The sequence below is a fragment of the Ornithodoros turicata genome, chromosome 3 (assembly GCF_037126465.1).
Source record: "Ornithodoros turicata isolate Travis chromosome 3, ASM3712646v1, whole genome shotgun sequence".
Lineage (NCBI taxonomy): Eukaryota > Metazoa > Arthropoda > Arachnida > Ixodida > Argasidae > Ornithodoros > Ornithodoros turicata.
In genome coordinates, this window is record NC_088203.1 from 82,778,366 (window position 1) to 82,800,547 (window position 22,182).

The following is a 22,182-nucleotide window of genomic DNA, read 5'->3' on the forward strand; positions in this document are numbered from 1 at the left end:
ACTGGAGACACATTGTTCCGCATCGTTTGCCTTTCGTCTCCATTAAGCCTACTCCTATTGACCCCCTTCGTGAAATAGAGGTTAAAGGTAACAGTGAAGGTCCCCACCGAAGGCCAGTATAGTACGGGCGTAATCAATATAAATGAGAAAACAAACAGCCAGACTGAAAAAGAAGCAACTCTGAAGCATACGCGCGAACAAGTTCTCCCCTGGGGCAAAGAAATTCCTGGCTCTCTCGACTTTTGCCATTAAGCAGGTTAGCGGAGTTTTACTCGTTTTATTTCTCCTTCTTCCGCTTTCTTCGTCAGGGCTAACGAATTCACCGTTCGAAGTATCAGGTGTCAAAGGGCGGAAAAATCTGACAGTGTAGTCAAGGCCCGAAAAGAACTTCGCGAAATAATGGTAAATAAAGCCGAACTCAACAACACAAAATTTAGATAAATATTCCCGAGGGGAGCTCCTTCTTTGACGTCGATTTTTCAAATGCAAATTGGACGGAGTCTTTGAGCCCGTATTCCACTGCGCGGCACAGTGAAATGAAAGTTTTTACAATTTGCATAATATTCATTCATTTTAGGTAGCAGCCTGTTATAAATGGTCCAGCTTTTCTTCACAAATACGACACACGATTATTTGATTCTTTCCTGGTAGTGGTGGTTTTAAATGCTTTGGTATTGGTTGTTCTACAACTGTTTATATTAGATGCTAGAGGATGCCAGGGAAGTTTAAAAAGAAATCCTCGTCCTATATTTTCGCAGCAAGTTTCGGGAGTTTGACACGCGTACGCAAATAATTTTAGTTCTGCTCACTCTAGGTTACAAAATATACTACCAGGGTGCAATCACCGGCTTAGTGGCTACGATGATGGATTTCCACGCCAGGACTGGTCGGCGCGGGGACTGGGGTGGACTGGGAGGCGACCTAGATTCGAATCTGGGACCCGGCTGTGTTGTCTGGGTGTTTTCCTGGGTTTTCCTCGAACGCTTTAAGACAAATGTCGGCCCAGTTCCCTGTGAAGTCGGCCCAGGACGCACGACCCCTCCCACCCCACCCTGGCGGTTAATGAGACGGTCTCGTACAGCCGGGGCGATTCCAAAACTATCTTCACGAATACTGTGCATATACAACCGTCAATGTCTCATTCAGAATAACGAAGTCGTATTCGAGGAATGTTGTCGAAACGTGTCGTAACAGCTGACGACGAAATCTGCACTTTACTCTCGTGCAACGTCACGCATGTCATCGGCCTTCGGGTAAGTCGCCCTCGTCGCCCATTGGCTGGGCGAAGAGCCAAGCAGCAGTTTGCAATTGTCGCCGTTGCCATGGCAGTTGCAACTTGCAGAAGGATCTTGGATTACGTCATCCCCATAAGCTCCCCTTTGCTCTTGAAATGGGGACGCTCAGACGCATATCTCCACGAACGGGGAATGTAGCCCGTGCATTGACTATGGGGTTACCGAGAAATTGGCCTTTTTGGGATTTGTGCTGTTGTCAAGGGGATTTATCGCCGCTTTTTGGCCAATTTCCCCTCGAAAATGTTCTTTTGTGCTAGAGGTGACAATGAGAAAATGAAAAAGAAGTGGCGCATAACCGGATACGTGGAAGCTAAGTCCCGTGTTTTCTTTCCGCGAGTATTTAATGCGGTTTGAGATAAACACGCACTCCTTCTCCGTGTACGTCGTCAGCGACGCTTGATTTCGAAACCTGATCAGTGTGCAACGGGGAGTGTAATGAAAGCGCGCGTAATATATTTTTTGGTAGGAGCTGTAATGCGACAGCGCGGATGACGGACGACGTCAGTTTGTGATTTTGGGTGGGGTTGGCCTGTAGCTTTTAACTTGTCTCTCAAGATCCACACATATATATAGTTGATCTAAACCAGCAAGCGGGCCACTTCTTAGAATGTGCGTCTTTCGCCTGAGAACCGAAAGAAAATGTACGAGAGTTGTGCCCAGTGACTTCTGAAAGTCGTCCGCTCACGCCGGTGCACTAGCACGCGCAAAACCGGACGATTTCTGCATCCAATCACGTACTTTCCCGCAGGGCGACGTAGCCGTTCTTATTGTTGCCAGCCCGGATCGTGGTATGCTCTGCAATCTCTATCACTTTAATTCGGTTACTTAATATTCGTGACGTTCTTTGTCGGGTAAATTCACAGTGGTGGTGGTGGTGGTGGTGACGGTGAAAGGGCTCGCCGTTGTCGGCCTAACAGCTGTGGGCAACGTCACGACTGACGTCCTGGGAAATGTGCGTCCTTGCCTGACTTCTAAGGGAACTATGTGTAAGGGTCTGTACCATGCAGTATTCCATTTTCAACAAACGGCAATCGAATGGTACACTGTATGACAGGGGGCAGGGGCGAGACCGTGCCTTTAAAGGAACCATTATAAAACTCCATCCGTCCTTTGTCCATCGTGGAGCATCTTTCTTCCCCGCGCCCCTTACAACGTCGTAGCTTATCGAACCGTCGCCGATACAGCCTAAATTTAACGGACTCTTAAGACAGAAACCGGCAACCCTGTTCGTCTCGTGAGAATCCCACGTGCGGTAACTTCATTGAGCACGCGGCGGCCAAAGGAGCAGCAGCTGTCCGTCCCGAAGCCCAAGGCGAGCAACAACAACAACAACAACATCCTCCGTGAAGCAAATCGGACAGAGCGGCACAGCGAGCGGCACAACATGGCAGCTCCCGACACCGCGTCCGGGAACAACCACACCAACACCAACATGACTTACTATTACACCGCCGTGCTTGCGCATATGCCGCATTTGCTCTTCCGAAAGGTGAGATCCTGACTATACAGCCTGTAGGAGGCTATGCCTGACCCACACCACTATGACGCGGTCGCTGCTCTGCTCCCACTCATGCTGCTCTGCCTGTTGCTGAAACAATCTGGCAGAGGACGTTCAACAACATCATTCAGCGTATTTCGGTATTAGCATCGTTGACGTCATTCAACACAATTATGTGATGTTGAGTGACCGATTGCGATGTGATGTGATGTGATGTTAGGGTCCAATGACAGGTTTCCAAGTTGATGTCGCTGGGCTGTGAGCGAGGCCTAGAATCGTGTGCAGACCTATGATCAACTCCGCTACCCCAGAATAAGCGGAAGAATCGGTATACAGATTGAGTTTGTTAATTTTTGGCCTCAGATAAGTCGTCGCACTTGTGACCATATAAATAGTGAAACAAATGGATACTAACTTTTGAGATCGATTATGAAAGCATGCAATTACCAGTTCGTTCTCGGGCACTCAGGAGTACGCTGAGCGATACTTGGGTACTTATAAGGTGACACAGACATTGACGGAGGAAATACATTCCATCAACGGAATCACGCTTTTCTCAACATCGTAAATCTGTTCCAAGGACACACAATAGCCAGTATACATTGTACACAATGCGGGTGATATGCACGATACCCGGAGAAGAGCAATTGACACGGTGAAAAATCGTAAGAGTTTATGCAGATAATTGAAAGTTATATCGAGTATCACTATCGCTCCTAATGACCCCTAACAGATGTCCACTTCCATCTACGCTGTATAGTAATCGCCCTGCTTGCCTGTTTTACGCTGTTTTTAGGAACAGTGGGTCTATAGCTATGTCTAATTCGTATTTCAAAAGCGGATGGAACTTGCCCTAGCGAGTTCATACTCGAAAAATAGAACTTCACCGAATGACACACACAAAGCTAACCGTCTTACCCATAAAAATTAACTTCACCACATACAAGGCTCTTAGCAAACGATCATCCCGAGGGAGGTCGTTCTTTCCCTGATCTGCTAAAAACGGGGGCTGTACGCCATTTATGTGGCATTATGCAGTTCATAATTTGCCACAAAAATGGCGTACGCCCCCCGTTTTCGTCAAATCAAGGGAGAGAGTGTTGCAATTCGGGGTTTTGGTTGGCTGCACTCTAAAAACTGAACTTCACCGCTGTGCGCCAACCATTGCCACGAATGATAGGATATCGCTTCTGATTCGAGGAGAGGGGGGAGGCGTACGCCTTTTTGTGTCAATTATCATATATCCAAATTGACACAAAAAGGCTTACGCCTCCCTCTCTCCTCGAATCAGAAGCGATAATTCTATCATTCGTGGCAATGGTTGGCGCAGAGCGTGCTATGCAGTGAAGGTCAGTTTTTAGAGTGTGGGTGCGTGTTGTGCTGTGAAGTTCTTTGTCGACTAGTGCGATGGAGTACACTCTAAAAACTGAACTTCACCGCATAGCACGCTCTGCGCCAACCATTGCCAAGAATGATAAGATTATCGCGTCTGATTCGAAGAGAGAGGGGGGGCGTACGCCTTTTTGTGGCAATTTGGATATATGAAATTGTCACAAAAAGGCGTACGCCCCTCTCTCTCTCTTCGAATCAGAAGCGATAACCCTATCATTCGTGGTAATGGTTGGCGCAGAGCGTGCTATGCGGTGAAGTTCAGTTTTTAGAGTGTAGTCGGTAATGATATAACCCATGTTAACGACGAACGTCATACCACCGTCGGAACAAGTTCCAAAGAGGACCGGAGGACATGTTCTAGCTCCTATATGTATAAAATCCTTTTGCATATGTATAATTACGATACTAATTAATTTGTATAATTACCACGAAAATGGCGTACCCCCAACCCCCTTTTTAACAACGAGACAAAAAGTTCTCATTCGCAATGATGGTTGGCTAGGAGCGTGTGATGCCATGGAGCTGTTTTTAGAGCTGGTTTTAGGGCTCGGCTTTGCTGGACAATTAATGCAAAACGGAAAGCGTCAAAAAAAGGAGGTGTGTACAACGCCATTTTCAACTAATCAGGAGGTAGAACGGTATCATGCAGAATGATGATTGGCTAGGGGCGTGCTATGAAAGTTCTATCTTCACACTGTACATAATCAACAGCCACACTCTTAAAACAGAACTTCGCCGCATAGCACGTAATGCGCCAATCATTGCCGCGAACGATGGGGTTATCGCTTTTGATTCGAGGAGAGAAGGAGTCGTAAGCATTATTGTGGCTTGCTATATTGACTCTTGCGGCAATCAACGTATGTCCAAATTCCAGAACAAAAGAAGCATGTATAACATTTTCAACAAATCAGAAAAGAGACATATTACAAACAGAACCTCATCACGCTGAAAACCGACCATTGCACAGAATGACATCGTTATACCACCACTGATTTGTGGAAAGCGCCGGGCGTGCGCCTTTTTGTGACAATTAACGTAATTGCATAAGAGTTACAAAAAAGACACACGCCCGTTTTCAACAATCAGTGACGAGAACAACGCCATTCTGGATTATGGTTCACTGGGAGAGCGTAGGCTGCGTAATTAAAATGTCTTCACGGCGGGGGAGGGGGGAAACGACGTTGAATATCATATTTCTTTACAGCGTTTCCATATTTGGAGTCCACAAGGAATTCTTCGCTCTCTTTCCTCTCGACGCTCTAATGAGAGATCATTCCCGGTCTTCTCTTGCAATTTTGTTACGTATTCATTTTGCGAAAGTTTATTGCATTCCGCATGCCTCGCTCTGTTTCTGTAGAGGGTGGGTGCAGATAAAGTAGCCTCACATTTTTGCACGTATGGCGTTCCCTGCTTACCGCATGAAATTCCGGTGGCGCGGGATGACGCGTTTATCTGGTAGAAACGCACAAAAATCATAGCAACCCAACTCCACGTAACAAAAAGTTATCCACGCAAACGTTGCTCTCCGTGCATCCCGATTTTCCTATGCAGAAGTCAATAAGGCGGTCACGGCACAGTTGCGTCTAGCTATCACAGTAAATCATTTTACACCTTTATTCACTCAAAACAGGTGTATTGTTATAAAAAACACAATTTTCTATCCCGCTGATTGAAGCAAATGGTGTAAAAAGAGCATCATTAAAGGTGTAACATTGACATACACCACATTTTATCTCATGTTGATCATTAAGAGTGTAAAAAGAGGTGTTGAAAAAGGTGCCTACGTTCTATACACCCTTTTTACACCCCATTTGATCTGGGAATATGGTGTTGAAAATTGTGTTTTAAGTCGTGAAAGAAAAATTATATGCATCTGACCGCTCCTCTCATTAGGTAATCACATTATAGACGATAGCCTGAGTTAAAAACACAATATTTGGCAGGGAGGGATGTCAGGAAGTTAGCTGATATCTTTGACTCGTTGCAGGCGTACGCGTTAATTGCAAAGACACATTCTCGTCACAGTTACAGACGAGTTCTGCTACACTACGCTTAACGAACGAACGCCAACAAATTGTATTTCAGTATATGACCCATCTGGTACGCCAATATAGGCTACCGAGGGCGCCCGGTCTCGTTGCTGGCATTTTCTGAAGATCGCAGCATCGTAACGCCGCTCATTGCACGAGCACGGACAGCGTTACGATGCTGTGATCTTCACCTCTTCCGTTACGCTTGTCCCACAGTGTTGCGGCTTTTTTTTTTCTTTTTTTTTACTCAGTCACAGTGTTGCTAGGACCATGATGGGTGCCTGTGGCTGGAACTGTGCCGTGTCCAGTGCGGTTGTTGCCGTACAAGTAAAAACGTCGGACTGCATGGCTCGGCATGCTGCCGCGGGAGCTTCATCCTAAGGGGCGTTTTCAATAGAATACTCCCCTTTTAAAGGAGTACAGAGGGCCATCCAACAAAAATTCAGATTAAGACATCTGATGAAAGTGTGTGTGTCATTATACCGAATAGCGCAAAAGGTTTTGATGTGTGCAATTTGTTTCCCAGAAAAAAACTCACATAAACATAGCTCCGCGCCTTCACCCTTAACTCGCCACTCAAGCTATAACGAGGATGAGGAGGAATGATGGCACGTCACCGATGACGGCATAAGGAGACTCGTTCTGGTTTGCCGGTCAGTGGGGGTCAGCGCATTGTCCCTTTGCCGCCGTAAACCTGTTTCGCCAGTTTTCCCATAGAATTGGGGATAGAAAGAGCGGCCGAAGCATTACCGAGCAAGGAGAAAGGCTTTATCAGAACCCTGAACAGCCGAGTAGCAGACGACAGCGGAGTAGCAGACAACATTTCTCTAGGCCAATCAGCGAGCGTTCTCCTTATAGCGTCAGCGCAAGGTTCCAGGCAGATCACAGGCTGGTACTGCTCTTCACCACCGTTGCGCACGGTCGCTTTTTGCGGCGTATTTTAAATTCAATTTCTGCGATAATCATGACTCTGTGGTGTAGATTACTTCGCATGGTGCATCTTACTGGCAAACTTAACAGTTTTATAGGAAGAAACCTGGGTGTTAAAAATGACTTCTGTGCTACTTTAAGGGTGTTCTTGTTTTTCAACACCAACTTTAAGAGTGGTTTATGAGGAATACACCTAATTAAAGGGCGTTTCAGAAAACACCCACACTTCATGGTGTAAAAAAAGGAGTGCGCCATGGGACAAGCATGTGCTTAAAAACGGTGTAAAATGATCTACTGTGTACCGCTATGCGTACCAGATCTCGTTTTGTTTCTGTGTAGGTGGCACCCCAGCGGTAGGGCGATGCAACATGCAACTGTGCTACACTGCAATGTCCCATTGGAAATACACGGAGCGAAATTCACGTTGCTAATGATTTTATTGCGCAGAGTTTGGTGACAATGATTTTCTTTCTTTTTTTTTTTTTCGATTTGCACCGCATAAAGATCCAGAAAAGATCTTCCCGGAACAGCACCGCAAGCGGTACTGCCCCGACGACCTTGTTATCGGCGGCGCGTTCAAAGACACGGCCCACCCAGGGGCTGACCGCGTTATCAAGGGGCCCTTCTCCAAATATGAAGGACCGGCTCCCTTTCGCCTCCCTCCACCGCGAAAGATCCTAGCCAAAAGGCGAAAGATCAATACGCGGATTTGAAGGGAGACCAGAGCATAAATGCACCGTCCTGTGCCGCCGGAAGTTCGTACGGAATGCAGGGAACGCGAAAATGTGGGGCTACTTTATCTGCACCCACCCTGTATATTCATGGTACATTCAAAAGCATTCAAATGCTTTTCGTAAAGCACAGAAATAAGAACACAACGCACAGTTGCATGTTTCTTGTCATCTTTTTTTTAATTGTTATTTTTATGTGATTTGTGATGAAGTTATGCGATGCAGTCATGAGCTGATCAAAAAGTATCCATTTTAGATTAGAGGACTCCTAGAAATGGACTTCACCGCACTGCACGCTCCTCACTGTAAAAAAAAAAGAAAAGAACTTCACCGCATGACACGCTCACCTCCAACCGTACACTCTTAAAAATGAGTTTCACCGCATAGCACGCAACTAGCCAACCATCACCTCGAATGATATCGTTATCTGCCCTGATTTGTTGAAAACGGGAGGCGTACGCCTTTTTTGTGACACTTATGCTGTTCATAATTGTCACAAAAAAGGCGCACACCTTCCGTTTTCAACAAATCGGGACAGATAACGATATCAGTCGAGATGGTGGTTGGCTTGTAGCGTGCTATGCGGTGAAACTCATTTTTAAGAGTGTATGTGCGAATATGATAGGGTTATCGTTTGTCATTCGAAGAGAGAAGGGGGCGTACGCCTTTTTGTGTCAATTATCATGTATCCAAATCGACGCAAAAAGGCGTACCCCCCCCCTCTCTCCACCAGTCAGAGGCGATAACCCTATCACTCCTAGCAATGATTGGAGCAGAGCGTGCTATGCGATGAAGCTTTAGAGTGTACACTGTTAAAACAGAACTTCACCACATCACGCGCTCAGCCAACCATCATTCCGAATGATATCATTCTGTGTCATGATTTGTTTAAAACAGGGGGGAGACGCCTATCTGGGACAAGATAATCTGTCCCAGGTAGGCGCCTCCTCCCATTTTCAACAAATCAATACACAGATTTATAGTTGGCTATGAGCGTGCTATGTGGTGAAGTTCTGTTTTAACAGTGTAGCCAACCCATCTCGAATGATATCGTCATCAGCTCTGATTTGTTAAAAACCGGAGGCGTACACCTTTTCTGTGACAATTATAAACAACGTAAGTGTCACTGAAACATGCGTACTCCTCCCGTTCTGAACAAGTCAGCGCAGATGACGTTCGTGAAGGTACACTCTAAAAACAGCACTTCACCGCATAGCACGCTGTGCGCCAACCACTGCCACGAATGAGAGTGTTATCGCTTCTGATTCGAAGAGAGAGTTGGGCTTACGCCTTTTTGTGGCAATTTGGATATAGTACAGGGTGTTTCAAAAAACGTGTCACTCAGACTTTATAAAAAAAACGGGGCGACGGAAAAATACGGGGTAAACGGCACTTGTGTCGCAACTGAATTTGCCATCTTGCAAAAATATTTTCATTTGATTTTAATTAAAAGAAATTGAATTTCTTTAATTGAACTTCGAAATTTCCCAAGTCAACCTCACGTTTTTTTTTTTACAGAATTAGAGAGCCCGTAGCGAACTTAGTCAGAACCACCAAGAAATCCGCTCGATATTGCAAAGGGAACTGCCCAAAAAAAGTCCCGGAGTCGAGGCTTCAGAGTTTCGGGTATTCAACGGCGCACCAAATCCGTCGCAAAGATGCGCGGAGGGCAGGACATGTCCCTGCCCCCATGAAGCTAGAGCAGTTTATCGCCGGATCGGCGTGCAGCACAAGACGCCCCGATAACAAGGCGGGTGACATTCCACCATCGTTGATAAGCGGCAAACAAAAATGATTCCGCCTCTTTTTTCCCGCCTGTTTTTTTTCTCGACCTTCTATCTTTCATGGGGGCAGGAGCAACTCCTCCTCTCCACGAATTTTTGCGTCTGATTTCGTGCGCCGTTGAATACCCGAAACTTCGAAGCCTCAATTTCGGGAATTTTTTTGGGCAGTCCCATTTGCAATATCGAGCGGATTTCTTGGTGGATCTAACTAAGTTCGCTACGGGCTCTCTAACTCCGTAAAAAAAAAAACGTTAGGTTGACTTGGGAAATTTTGGAGTTCAATTAAAGAAATTCAATTTATTTTAATTAAAATCAAATGAAAATATTTTTGCAAGATGGCAAATTCAGTTGCCACACAAATGCCGTTCACCCCGTATTTTTCCGTCGCCCCGTTTTTTTTATAAAGTCCGAATGACACGTTTTTTGAAACACCCTTTATGAAAATTGCCACAAAAAGGCGTACGCCCCCTCTCTTCGAATCAGAAGCGATAACCGTATCATTCTTGGCAACGGTTGGCACACAGTGTGCTATGCGGTGAAGTTCTGTTTTTAGAGTGTAGATACGTTCAGATAACAAGATATCATTCGTGACAATGGTTGACCAGGAGCGTGCTATGTGGTGAAGTTCATTTTTAAGGGTGTGTATTTATGAGAAGTACAACAATTAAGGATTTGAAGCTTAGTCAACATGCAAATAGTTCACTGCCGAAACCGCATACTTAGCCCAGAGCAGTTTTTGATTTGCGTTTGTGCGTACTCTTCGCACCTGAGCGATGAAGGGGAAAGAATATTCACAGTCTAGTCTGGTAGTAGTAAAAATCCATGTAATGAAGCACTCTTTGGAATAAAACTTTAATATTCGCAAGCTTTCGTGCAGAACCTGCATTTCATCAGGTGAAAATATACATTAAATAAACGAAAACACCCGGAATCAGTGTCTATACGGAATGATGCAGTTCCATTTCCTGATTTGTTGCAAATGTGAAGTACTTCTTTTTGTGACACTTTGAACATATGCTAATCGCTACAAAGAGGCGTGCGCTCGACCCTCTCCTATAAGCGACAACTCTGCCATTCTGCGTTGTGGCCGGCACAGATCATGTCGTGCGGTGAAGTTCTGCTTTCAGAGTGTGTATGTGCTCAGCTCGCGTGACAACCCGCGTGACCTCCTGGTTGTTGTGTCAACAAAGCGCAAACCAAAGGCACACGCACAAACCGGAAGCCGATGACGAAGTTCGTACGAATGGCGCGTGAATCGACGCCGTTTTCAGTCAACAGAACACAGTCTGTCTGTATCCGCCGGCAGTCTTGGTTGATTTCGAGCGCTACCGAAGCCTACTCGGATTATTTTCAAGTCTTCAACGGTGCTTTTCATATTGGGCCCCGCCCTCTTTTGAACTGAGTTAGCAAGTAGCTTGTGCAAATCGTGTTTGTGCAAGATGAGGATCCCGATTCAACAGGCAGCCTCCTTCAATGAGGCTAACGAGAGGTACCAGCTCGCCGTCAAACGACTTGTCTTCCGGGTGAGGTAGCTGGCTGTGTTTTCTGTAACCCTGGTATGCGTTCATAACCCGCGCTTTCCAAACAGGACTTTCTAGTCAAATATTACCTCGAATGACATCCTTGTCTCCCCCTATTTGTTGATACTACGAGGCGTACACTCTTAAAAATGAACTTCACCGCATAGCGCGCTCCTAGCCAGCCATCATCTCGAATGATATCGTTATCTGCCCTGATTTGTTGAAAACGGGAGGCGTACGCCTTTTTCTGATACTTATGCTCTTCATAATTGTCACAAAAAGGCGTCCCATTTTCAACAAATCAGGGCAGATAACGATATCCACCGAGATTATGGTTGGCTAGGAACGTGCTATGCGGTGAAGTTCATTGATAAAGAGTGTACGCCTGTTTGTGACTTATGGAGTTAATGTTAGCTCTCGAAAAAGAAAAAAAAAACATTACACCTTGTGCTTTCCATAAATGAGGAGGGCGTATTATTCTGTGCAATGGGTGAACTTCACGGTGTTGTGTGGCTATCGTGCGTTTGAATTTGACGAAAATTGATTGGATGAATTCAACTAACTCTCCTAACAAACTTCATCGTTCTCGATAAATGTGTTGACTATCATACTGCAATATCAGATTAGCGCCTATTCAATGTAAGTAACCTCAGCCACTGCAAAAACATTTTCATTTTATGTGGTCGTGATAAGAGAAAGGTAAACAGAATGCTCAACACATATTACACTTGCACGGTGTTCTAGGCTGCCTCTATCGCGCAATTGCAATTTGTGTGACCAATTGCCGGTTCAGTATTTGACATTTCGTACTCCGAAGAATATTTGCTTTAAATTACACGGCCATTAGTGGCAGGTTTTGAATGCTTAAAACCCTTTTGTTCGTGAATTGCCCGCAATTTTCCCGAATTTTAAGAGAGCTCGAAAATTTCGAGCAGAAATTAACAAATTGAAAACAATGATACCATCGCAAACTTTATTTTCGCACTTTGGCTGCTAGTAAGTACACTCTTAAAAATGAACTTCACCACATAGCACGCTCCTAGCCAACCATCACCCCGAATGACAACGTTCTCGCCTTAGATTTGTTGAAAACGGGAGGAGGAGCCTATTTTGTGCCGTGCATAACGGGCACAAAATAGGCTCCTCCTCCCGTTTTCAGCAAATCAGGGGCGAGAACGTTGTCATTCGGGATGATGGTTGGCTAGGAGCGTGCTATGTGGTGAAGTTCATTTCTAAGAGTGTAGTTGAACTGCTTTACGTCACACGTGCGTGCAATACCGCTTTAATTAATATGTGTAATAAATTAATCCCAAAACATATCACAAAGTGAGGCAATCAGGTCACGAATATTAGCGCCTAGATTTCGCAACATTCAACACATGCGAATATGTGAACAAAAGAGAAACTGATGTTCTGAGGCTGGAACAACATATAGAAGGGACAGATACAACAATCCAGAAGATGTGGGTTCGATCCCTACAGCTGGCTAACCTTTTCAGTGACTTTCATCTTTCAACGCGAATATGTGCCCCCTGCGCGACTCGCCAAAGAAGGAAAGAGGAGGTCACGAGATTAAAGAGTTAGACCGTATACTCCGTCTTCGCTGTCACAAAAGTAATTGTCACCATCTTATCTCTTTTCAGAAAGGAACGGTTGCGCTCAAGTTTGGCTCCATGTATCTAACTGTACCAACAGTCAGGGTAAGGACACATCGCACCAAAAAGGAAGGTGGCCCCAGACTCCGTCCTTGACACTCCTTGCTGCCCGCGTAGGTTTTGTTCGTGTTTATGAAGGAAGACAACCAGTACCAGGCGTTGAAGTGGTCTGCAGAGAAGATGCACTACGAATGCCAGCTGTCAACGTCAGCCGACGCGGCCGTCGAGAGCTACCTCAACAGCCAGCCGCACCTCGTCTTCATCGATGCTCGGAGTAGGAATGCCATCGACCCAGTCACATTATGCAGGCAGGTCAATTCTTTATGTGTGTGCACAATGTGAAAAGGGGATCACACAGCCGGTGAATACATGAATGACAATAGGCTAGACTCCTGTGGAAGTTTGTGATGAACTTGGAGAATAACATTAGGTAAAAGGTTCGTGAGTTATAGAACTCCAGGGGTAGAAAAAGCAATACAAATCAGAAAAGGTATGACGAGAAGTAACGTAGAAAGTAACACGCACTCTGTTCTAATATTTCGGCTATCAGATGAAGCCTTCTCAGTGATTTATCCAGACCCCCCCCCTACACCCCCCTAACACCCCCTAACTTTTTCACCTGTGTACCCCCGACAGGGGGTGCCCTTCCGATTTCAGCTTTACACACTCTTAAAAATGAACTTCACCGCATAGCACGCTCCTAGCCAACCATCATCTTGAATGATATCGTTATCTTCCCTGATTTGTTGAAAACGGGAGGCGTACGCATTTTTTGTGACACTTATGCTGTTCATAATTATCACAAAAAGGCGTACGCCTCCCGATTTCAACAAATCAGGACAGATAACGATATCATTTGAGATTATGGTTGGCTAGGAGCGTGCTATCCCAAGCAGCACAATGCACTGAAAGTCGAGTGCAATAGGGGTGGACGGCATGTGTCTTATCAATGCTCTTTAGTTTCACAAGTCTGTTCAAGGCCTTCCACCTACCCGTCCACCCCTATTGCACTCGACTTTCAGTACATTGTGCTGCCTGGGATGCGGTGAAGTTCATTTTTAAGAGTGCACAGATGTTGGTAATGATATGTTAAGCTGTAATGACGTAACTATGACCCCACCCCAATTTTATTCAATACCTCTCCGGCCTCCATGCTTGGGATTCTGGATAAACCATTGAGTCTTCGTTCTGCAGTGCCACGCGAAAAGAAATAGCCTTCAAAATATCTACTGTGTCGAAACCACGTTTCAAGTTGCACTCACAGTGAATATGCGCTCCTAGCACACAACTTCACATGAGTGTCATAAAGAAATTTATGCTTCCTGCTTTTCACGAATCACTGGAAAGAACGGTGTCATTTGGGATGACGGTTGGCTAGGAGACTGTTGGTTCTGTTTCCGTCCAGTTGGCTGTTTTCTTTTAACTATTGTGTCACCTCTATCAAGTACTTCACAAACGAGGAATAAATCGCCTTTCACCGCTAAGTTCTTGAACAGTTGTCGAGCGGTCGCCGTGTTGCCATGTTGATTTCACGAGAGTGATCCGGAAAGATGTGATCACACTTTTTCAGTCGTTGAACCGTAAAATGTATCAACCTTGTGACCCAGCGCTCTGCGCTCTGATTGGCTGACAACGATAGGGATTCAGAATTGGGAAGCACTTACGATTCCATAAAACCCCTTAGTAGCGCTGAGGTTTCGACAAATGTAAAGCGCATCCGTGACTTCGTTGTAACGATCGACACGCTGAACGTTTCACAGTCATCGCTCAGAATCGGTTATATCAAAGCTGGAACGGAAAACGTCCATCCGATATTAGTGGGCCACTAAAGAACACATCTCGGACAGGGACATTTTTTTCATAAGCAGCGAGCAGCTTTCATTTCCAGCAAGCAGCTTATAGCAATTCAGAAAGCTTCACTTAAGAGACTCGTTTCGAACATGGGAATGGAAAAGGACCGGCTAATGGAGGATATGAACGTAAGCTTGCCATAACCGATGACTAGGGGTTTAAAGAGCACGCGAAGGATGCTGCAGTTCCTTCTCAAAGTGGAGTCCCTCTCCATGAACTTTTCGTTTTCACTGCGGCGAATTGTGCCATAAGTGACACGCACTTTTGCTCGAGGGGACTGGACCTGTAGGGGGCGCGGGATGTCTCGTCCCCTCCTCGAGAAAGCGTGTAAATGAATGATTGATTGATTGATTGATTGACTGCTGACATCTCTCCGTGAGGTGCTCGGAGATGAGGAGACCGCCGCAAGTAGCACCGCGGCCTGTCGGTATAGGGGGAGAGATTTCTGTTGGAAATGAGACTTCACAGCAGGTCGCTACGGTGACGATAAGTCACACGGACCTGATTACGTCACGTCAGGAGATCGTGCCAGACCTTTACGGTCGCACTGCTGCCGACTACTTTGTCATGATACTTCTTTTCTTTTTTATATATACTAATTGCGCAGTGGCGAGGCACCACGCTCTTCCTCACTCCCCTAACATGTACTGGTTTCCACGCATTAGAATCTAAAGACGCTTGCCAAATCATTCGTGTCATCCCCACCCTTACAGGGACAGCCTAGTATTGGACGCCTGGGTCTTACAGTATCTGTGTGGGCCAGCCTCGACGGTGCTTCGCCTGAGACTCATCGTTAAACATAAGCGCGTAGAATACGATGGACGATGAGAAGCACAAGGGATTCTACTGGTCTTCTCTCGTTCTGAGGCGAATCGCCTTTAAGGGCTCGTAAAATTTGGCCACGGAGAAAAGTGTTGCGTCGTCGCATGTTACAACCAGAGAAAGTCGTTACATATGTTCCCCCAAACTTTACCGCGTTATGTACCTTCCTCTTTGCAGGACAATTCGTGGTTTTAGGGGAAGCCAGTTTTCGTGTATAGTAGCAGTTGTAAAGAAAGGGTGAGTGTTTCTCCTGGGTATTTAGAGAACTTTCGTGAGATGCACGTTCAAATGTGCGGAACTTTTTCCTTTCAGGCTGGCAGAAAAGGAAGACGCTGCCATTATACCTCTACTTAAATCAGGTTACAACAGAGTAAGTTACCAGTGTTTACCAGTAACAGTAGTAACAGCAGTAACAGTGAGTAGAATAGTAGTTCAGGGTGAACAGTGTTCGCACGACAGCCCCACGGAATATTCTAGTGGAAGTGAAAGTAAAAAAAAAAAGCTCACAAGAAAGAAGCTACGCCGCGTACGTGTTATGTCGTGTTTTCTCCCTTTGGGGACTATCGGAGTGGCGCACCGCCAACACCGCCTAGATACAAAGCCGCCAATCACAGCCTTGCTTTCGGTCGCAGTAGCTATGGCCTATGGGGGCGAGCCGCTAGCAGACACATGGCTAGCCACTGTTAGCCACAGCAAGTCTATGTTTGAGATAGTCTTGCGGCGAAGGAGTGTCCACAAGATGGCCGCGTGCGAAGGAATGAGAGGAGGCATTAAGCAGGTCTTCATCTAGGTGGCGTTGGCGCTGCGCAGTTACCAGACGACACGTGTTTTCCTGTCGTCTGCTACGCACCGCACAAGAACACATGACACTGAGTGCCCGCGCTTGCGTGGCAGCAGAAAGCTATGACGTTTTTCACATCTTTCGCTGGATTATTTTGGGGAATGTAGCTGGGGAATCCTCGTCGGATACACGGTTTACACTTCCGTAATGTATGAACGGACGCACGGACGCTTGAAAATGGCTTTGCGAGCATAACGTTCAAACGCTTCTATACTGTATGCCACTTCCGTTACAGCGGTGTTTACGATTTTTCGCTCTATTGCAGTGGTTCACAGAGTCGTCTTCCTACGGCGTGTGCCTGAACGAGATGATTCAAATAGAACACAATGACCTGATCAGCCTCTGGAAGCTGAGGGCTTCTGAGGCCCTTTTCTCTGCACTGCACTTTTCACGAGACGGTGTAATCGTCACAGGGCCTAACCATGAGATACAGGTACGGAAACATATTGCGTAGCCCAACTCTAGATTACGACAGCGGGATAAGAACATGCTGACACAAACAGTCGCCTGTTAACTACCAGTGAGACAGCACGTACTTCATCGTCGACTGTTGCCCCTGGTATTTCTGAATTTACTTAATGAAGAAATCGAAGTTCATCTAAATCTGTATCGCTCATCTAAGGACTAACGATAGAGCCAACTGAACTGAGGTCCTGAATCACACAGTTTGATGGCGAATCCCATTGGCAGAGCAGGATCAAAGTTGTGCTCGACGAAAGTGCAAAAAAAATGTTTTATTGGCAGATCAAGGTAAGGCGCGGAATGCTCCGTTGGATGAGCAGAGACAAAACTTTTGCTTCAAGAGACAACTTTTTTACTACATACGTGTTTTCGCGGCTCACGTGGTTTACGGGACAGAAGCTAGCAAGGTATGCCCGCGAGAAGTGCGGACGGTAATATCAGTGTCTTTTTTTCGGTAATCCCAGAATCAATGCTACGCCGATAAACGAACACTGCTGCTATCTACAGTAGGCCGTGATTCCATGTATTGCTGGTGTGAATACGTTTCTACGTCTTGTGTAAACCGCGTGGTCAATTCAAACCCAGAAGAGAGACTGGTATTGCAGTTTGTTTGTTTTGTTTCCACGGAATGCAGATGGTATTCCTTTAGAACGCAAGCCCGTATGACGACGCTGAAGGCAGGCACTTGACCTCTAGCTCGTCGTGCAGTACATACGGCGTAACTCTGCGTCTTTATGCTGATGACACTGTCCTCTATAGGACAGTTGCTTGTACGGACGATCAGATTGCACTAGCCAGAGCTCTGCAAAATGTTGTAGATTGGTGCGCAATATCCCAGTTAAGTCAAAAAGTGAAGAAGACTGTTTTTATGCATATTACAAGAAAGCAAACCTCTCTAGCCTATAATTATTGCATTAACGATACTTTACTGAACAAGGTTAGTTCCTACAAGTACTTGGGTGTTTATTTTCAGTCGAACTTATCGCGGACGGCTCATGTCGATTACGTTACTCAAAAAGCAGTGGGAAGACTGTTCCAGCTTACACGAGCGCTATGTCAATTAACGCCTGAAGTAAGACTGAACGCGTACAAATCACTTGCCCTACCAATATTGCTATATGCTTGTACTGTTTGGGACCCATATCTTGTCAGTCACAAAAAGAAATTAGAAAGTGTTCAAAAAAGAGGGGCTCGGTTCATTGCCAGGGATTTTCGCACGAGCACATCTGCTACTGGGCTGTGCCGCCGAGCAAGACTACCTCCTGTAGAATTACAGTTCAAGACATTACGGCTTAAATTCATTTTTCAATTACTCAGCAGCTTGCGCACTGTCGCTTGCTTGGTCAAAGCTACTTTGGGTTCAAGACACGAACATCACCTTCATTTACAGGAATACTATGCCCGTACAGATGTGTTTAAGAATTCCTTTTATCCAAAAACAATTCATGAGTGGAACAGTCTTCCTAGGAGTGTGGTTAGTGCAAGAGATTTTTCCGGTTTTGTACAATGATGATGATGATTGGAGTTTTAATGGCGCATTAACTACATAGGTCATAATGCGCCAACACCGTGATTAAAATAAGACTAGTAAGAAGTAGGTGCAGTACTTAAAAAGGAAGAGAAGTAACATCTAAAATACAAGACTAAAACTACACAAAACTTACAATTCCAGTGTCTCTTAAAAAATTAAAAATTCTGCTGAAGGGGATAATAGCCTCATCGCCAAGCAAGAGCGCTGGATGAAGAGGCAAAAAATGTGTATAAAACTCTGTAAAATGACGCTGACGATGGATTTCGTGGTGTGGGCAGGTGATAAGAATGTGGATGACAGAGAGGAGTTCACCACAGTTTTCACACATTGGCGGCTCCTCTCCACAGAGTAAAAATTTGTGCGTGAGGAAGGTGTGGCCTATCCGCAACCTTGTTCTCAGAACACCCAAGAGACGATTTTCCTGGCGTTCTCCATAACTTTGGATGTGTTGTTTAACTAAGTGTAGCTTGTTGTGTGTCTGTGTGTTCCAGAAACTCTGCCATTTTGTATACAGTGATTTCCTAAGTGCTGCCCTAATATCTTGCATCGGTATCTCGAAAGGACTGCCGTCTTTTGAAGCTGCCGCAGCAGCAGCGCGGTCAACAACCTCATTGCCTTGTATGCCTGTGTGGCTAGGCACACAAAAGTTGGAGTGTTGTTATATGCCAGCTGACTCCTGTAACGACCCCCGTCGGCAGGTCAACAGTATCCTAAATAAATAAATACGTGGCACTTTGTTTCGATAGCGCCTATTCTGTTGCTGCCATATGATTCAATCAAAATAGCGCGTCCTAAAGACAATGTAATCTGGGAGACGAACGAGTAATGTAAACGTATTACACGCGAGTTACTTGTATATATGTCGTGAAATAATTTCAGTATTGCTCGAGCTAGACCTAAAGCGCAACCTTGAATAAAGGCCATGCGCTTGACAAGCGGCCCTACTGGTCTTTGGCCTTCCGCAACCGAATGCTTCCTGTAAAGCGTACTCTGCCGCCGATGCATGCTCAATGCAGGGAAGCCCGCTTTGAGTCTGATGCACGCCGTGCCTCAGTCTTGATGACCATGCTTGCATCTGACGCGCCGTGCAGGATTTGTCTGTTAGTAATCCCTTCAAAATTTTTCACCTGTTGTGATGACATGCTGAACGTTCCTAATTCATTGAAAAATAAAAGCTCTGGCGACGCTGAGAACGTGCCTGCTTAGCTCAACTAAGAGAAAACCTCGAACAAATCACGCACAGCATCCTTTTGTTGCAACTTGCGACGATAATCTTTTCAATTTTAGTGCGCCTTTAATCCACTTTTGCACGTTCTCAGTTTGTGTTTCGCTCCGTTTGTTTTCGTGCCTCAGTATCGAGGAATCTTGCTTTCATCGAGTTCACGCCAGCTAGCTTGCATAGTGCGTGCTGGGCGAGCGCAATGCATCCTGGACAGGTCCTGGTCGCACGTCACAGAAAACGTCAAGGCACACGTGACATTAAAGATGGCGGCGCTCATGATCGGCAGCCGAACCGTTTGTAAACAATGCGGTTGTTGTTTCTGTGCAACGTTTTGGATGTCTTTCGATCAGGGTAATTATTTTTATCCGATAATCTCGCGATAAAACGCGCAGTTTTGCACATAAGGCCTCGTACCGTTGACGACTTCCAAAGATGTGATGATGACCGCGCGTTAAGAACCATTGAGCCGATGCGATGTACTTAAACTAAGGAGAAATTGACTACCATGTTGCGGAAGAAGCACCGCATAGTTTAGGCTGGCAAAATACGTCCATCTTTTGGCGTTATGGCGACGGAAATATATCGGTGAGCGGCAAAGCGACATGTAAACAGTCACATGACCTCAAAATGACGTTTTCTATGACTTGCGACCAGGACAAGATGGCAGATTTGTCAAAAGCACCCGCTTGAGGGTAGTTACAACAATGGCGGGTTTGTGTCACCCCTGTGAGTTCATTCCACTCAATGATACATGGTGGGTGCTCTAAAAGGCCAGTCACATTTCCGTGCAAGACGTGGTGCCTCCTTGACGCACAGACTTCCTCTGCCTCAGAGTAAAGAATTTGTCAGTGAAACCTATGAAAAAACCGGGTTACCAAGCGCTGTGTAATAAAATAAATACGACAACGCAAACTTTCGCCTCCATCCATCGGTATAGCGCATAGGAAATACATGAAGGCGAAAGTTCGCGTGGCCGTCTTTATTTTGTTACACAGTGGCTGGTAACCACTATTTTTTCGTAGGCTCTCTTGAAAAAAAAAACAATATTCACTATGTGGCAGTAGAAGTCTCTCTGTTTAGTTGGTATAACTTCGCGCGCGAAAATGTGATTGACCTTTTATAGCACCCACACTGTATTTCACGGGTGCACAATCCAAGCACGGCTTTGCTCATATAGACGTTCTAAATGTGCCCCTGCGCAGTTTATGAACCGGGCAGCTGAGAAACTGGTGGGCTACTCCGTGGAAGAGATGTTGGGTGCTAACGCTCAGGAGCTCCATCGTACAGACTCTCTCAAGGGAGATGTCGTACAGACGATCGCCGCGCAGATCAAAAAGGGAAAGGTAATGTTTTCTTTCCGTAACGGGATACTGTTTTTTAATGCACGGTTGGTTGTCTTTCAGGAATGGGAAGGCACGTTGTTCCACAAGAGGAAATCCGGAGAGTGCATCCCCATGTGGAGCAAGATCGCGCCTGTTGAGATTCATAGTGGGTACGAAAATTTTTCTCTCCTTTCCGTCCGTTGCGAATCAGTTATGTGAGTACTGATGCAACATCTTCATCTCCATGGCTCGGAACGGTGAAAGTTTCTGGTGGAAGAAATGACTGGGGAACTGTTTTGGTAATCGCACGAGCCGTGCTCCGCAATACGTCAAAACCGATTTCTTTTCTTTTTTTCCTGCAACAGCGTTTTTTACTGCTACATGAAGGAACAGTAAAAAATTGTACTGACAAAAGTAAAACGTTTATTTCTCGCGCGATTTATGAAACTAGACGGCTGCTGTGCAGTTCAAACCAGTGAAAATTGCGGGCGATGGTCTTACTACCTACGTTTCTCTCTCTCTCTCTTTGCTTCACTTGAAACTTCGAAATTCATTTTGCTCGATTTTAGTCTAAGGGACAAAAACAGTAATTTTATACTCTTTTGGGATTAGATGCGTCACCACAGTCCTTAGTACGTTGCGGGACTAAGTGCAGAGGAGTTCATGCGAAGTCTAAGCTAGAGCCCTGCATGGGCACGGGCCCCCGACCCGGCCCGCGGGCCGGGCAGGGGTTGTTATGGGCTGTGTACTCCGGGCCGGGCCGGGCCCCGGCCGTCAAAATACGCCACCACCGCGAGCCAGGCGCGGGCCGACAAACATGTTTCCAAGAATCAGGCTCGGCCGAGTCACACAGGTAATTCCACACAATGGTCATTCATCACGCGCTTGCGTCATTCCTGTGCATATGTTTGCGAAGACAAGCAAAGGACACTGTATTTTTAGGGTTCTTCGTTTTCGGGTTAAACCCGATTTTTTACGATAGTTCCCCACCCCACCCCCCCACCCCCACCCCACCCACCCCACCCGAACAAGTTTTCAAGAATTTGGGTAAAACCCGATAACTACCCGAAATCCTTGCGGTCCTTCAACTTGTCGTTCTAGGTAAACCGTTGGAAAAGTGCATCATAATCTCAGCAAAGAGATTTGTGACAACCTATTTGTTCTCCGTTTATAATTGCCTCCTGCAGGAGTCAAAGGCAAGCTTTTGTGGAGCTCTGGCAAGTGTTTGAATACCGCGGTCATCCACTGCCTTAGTTCTAAGCGGAAATATAAAGATTCGCGTCCAAGTGTCACAGG

At 45.8% G+C, this 22,182-nt stretch overlaps 1 protein-coding gene across 3 annotated transcripts in view; it reads left to right on the forward strand.

The window, feature by feature from the left end:
• The window catches only part of LOC135388697 (high affinity cAMP-specific and IBMX-insensitive 3',5'-cyclic phosphodiesterase 8B-like), a 259,486-nt gene that overhangs the window by 214,180 nt on the left and 23,124 nt on the right, over nt 1–22,182 (forward strand). For 2 of the 3 annotated variants that reach the window (XM_064618419.1, XM_064618420.1), the window contains exons 2-8: nt 12,824–12,880; nt 12,953–13,143; nt 15,686–15,745; nt 15,821–15,878; nt 16,615–16,782; nt 20,767–20,907; nt 20,968–21,056. In XM_064618419.1, the coding sequence (XP_064474489.1) occupies nt 12,824–12,880; nt 12,953–13,143; nt 15,686–15,745; nt 15,821–15,878; nt 16,615–16,782; nt 20,767–20,907; nt 20,968–21,056 (764 nt within the window). Of the gene's footprint in view, nt 1–10,918; nt 11,184–12,823; nt 12,881–12,952; nt 13,144–15,685; nt 15,746–15,820; nt 15,879–16,614; nt 16,783–20,766; nt 20,908–20,967; nt 21,057–22,182 lie in introns of those variants that run through there. The other variant, XM_064618421.1, reaches the window with a different exon arrangement.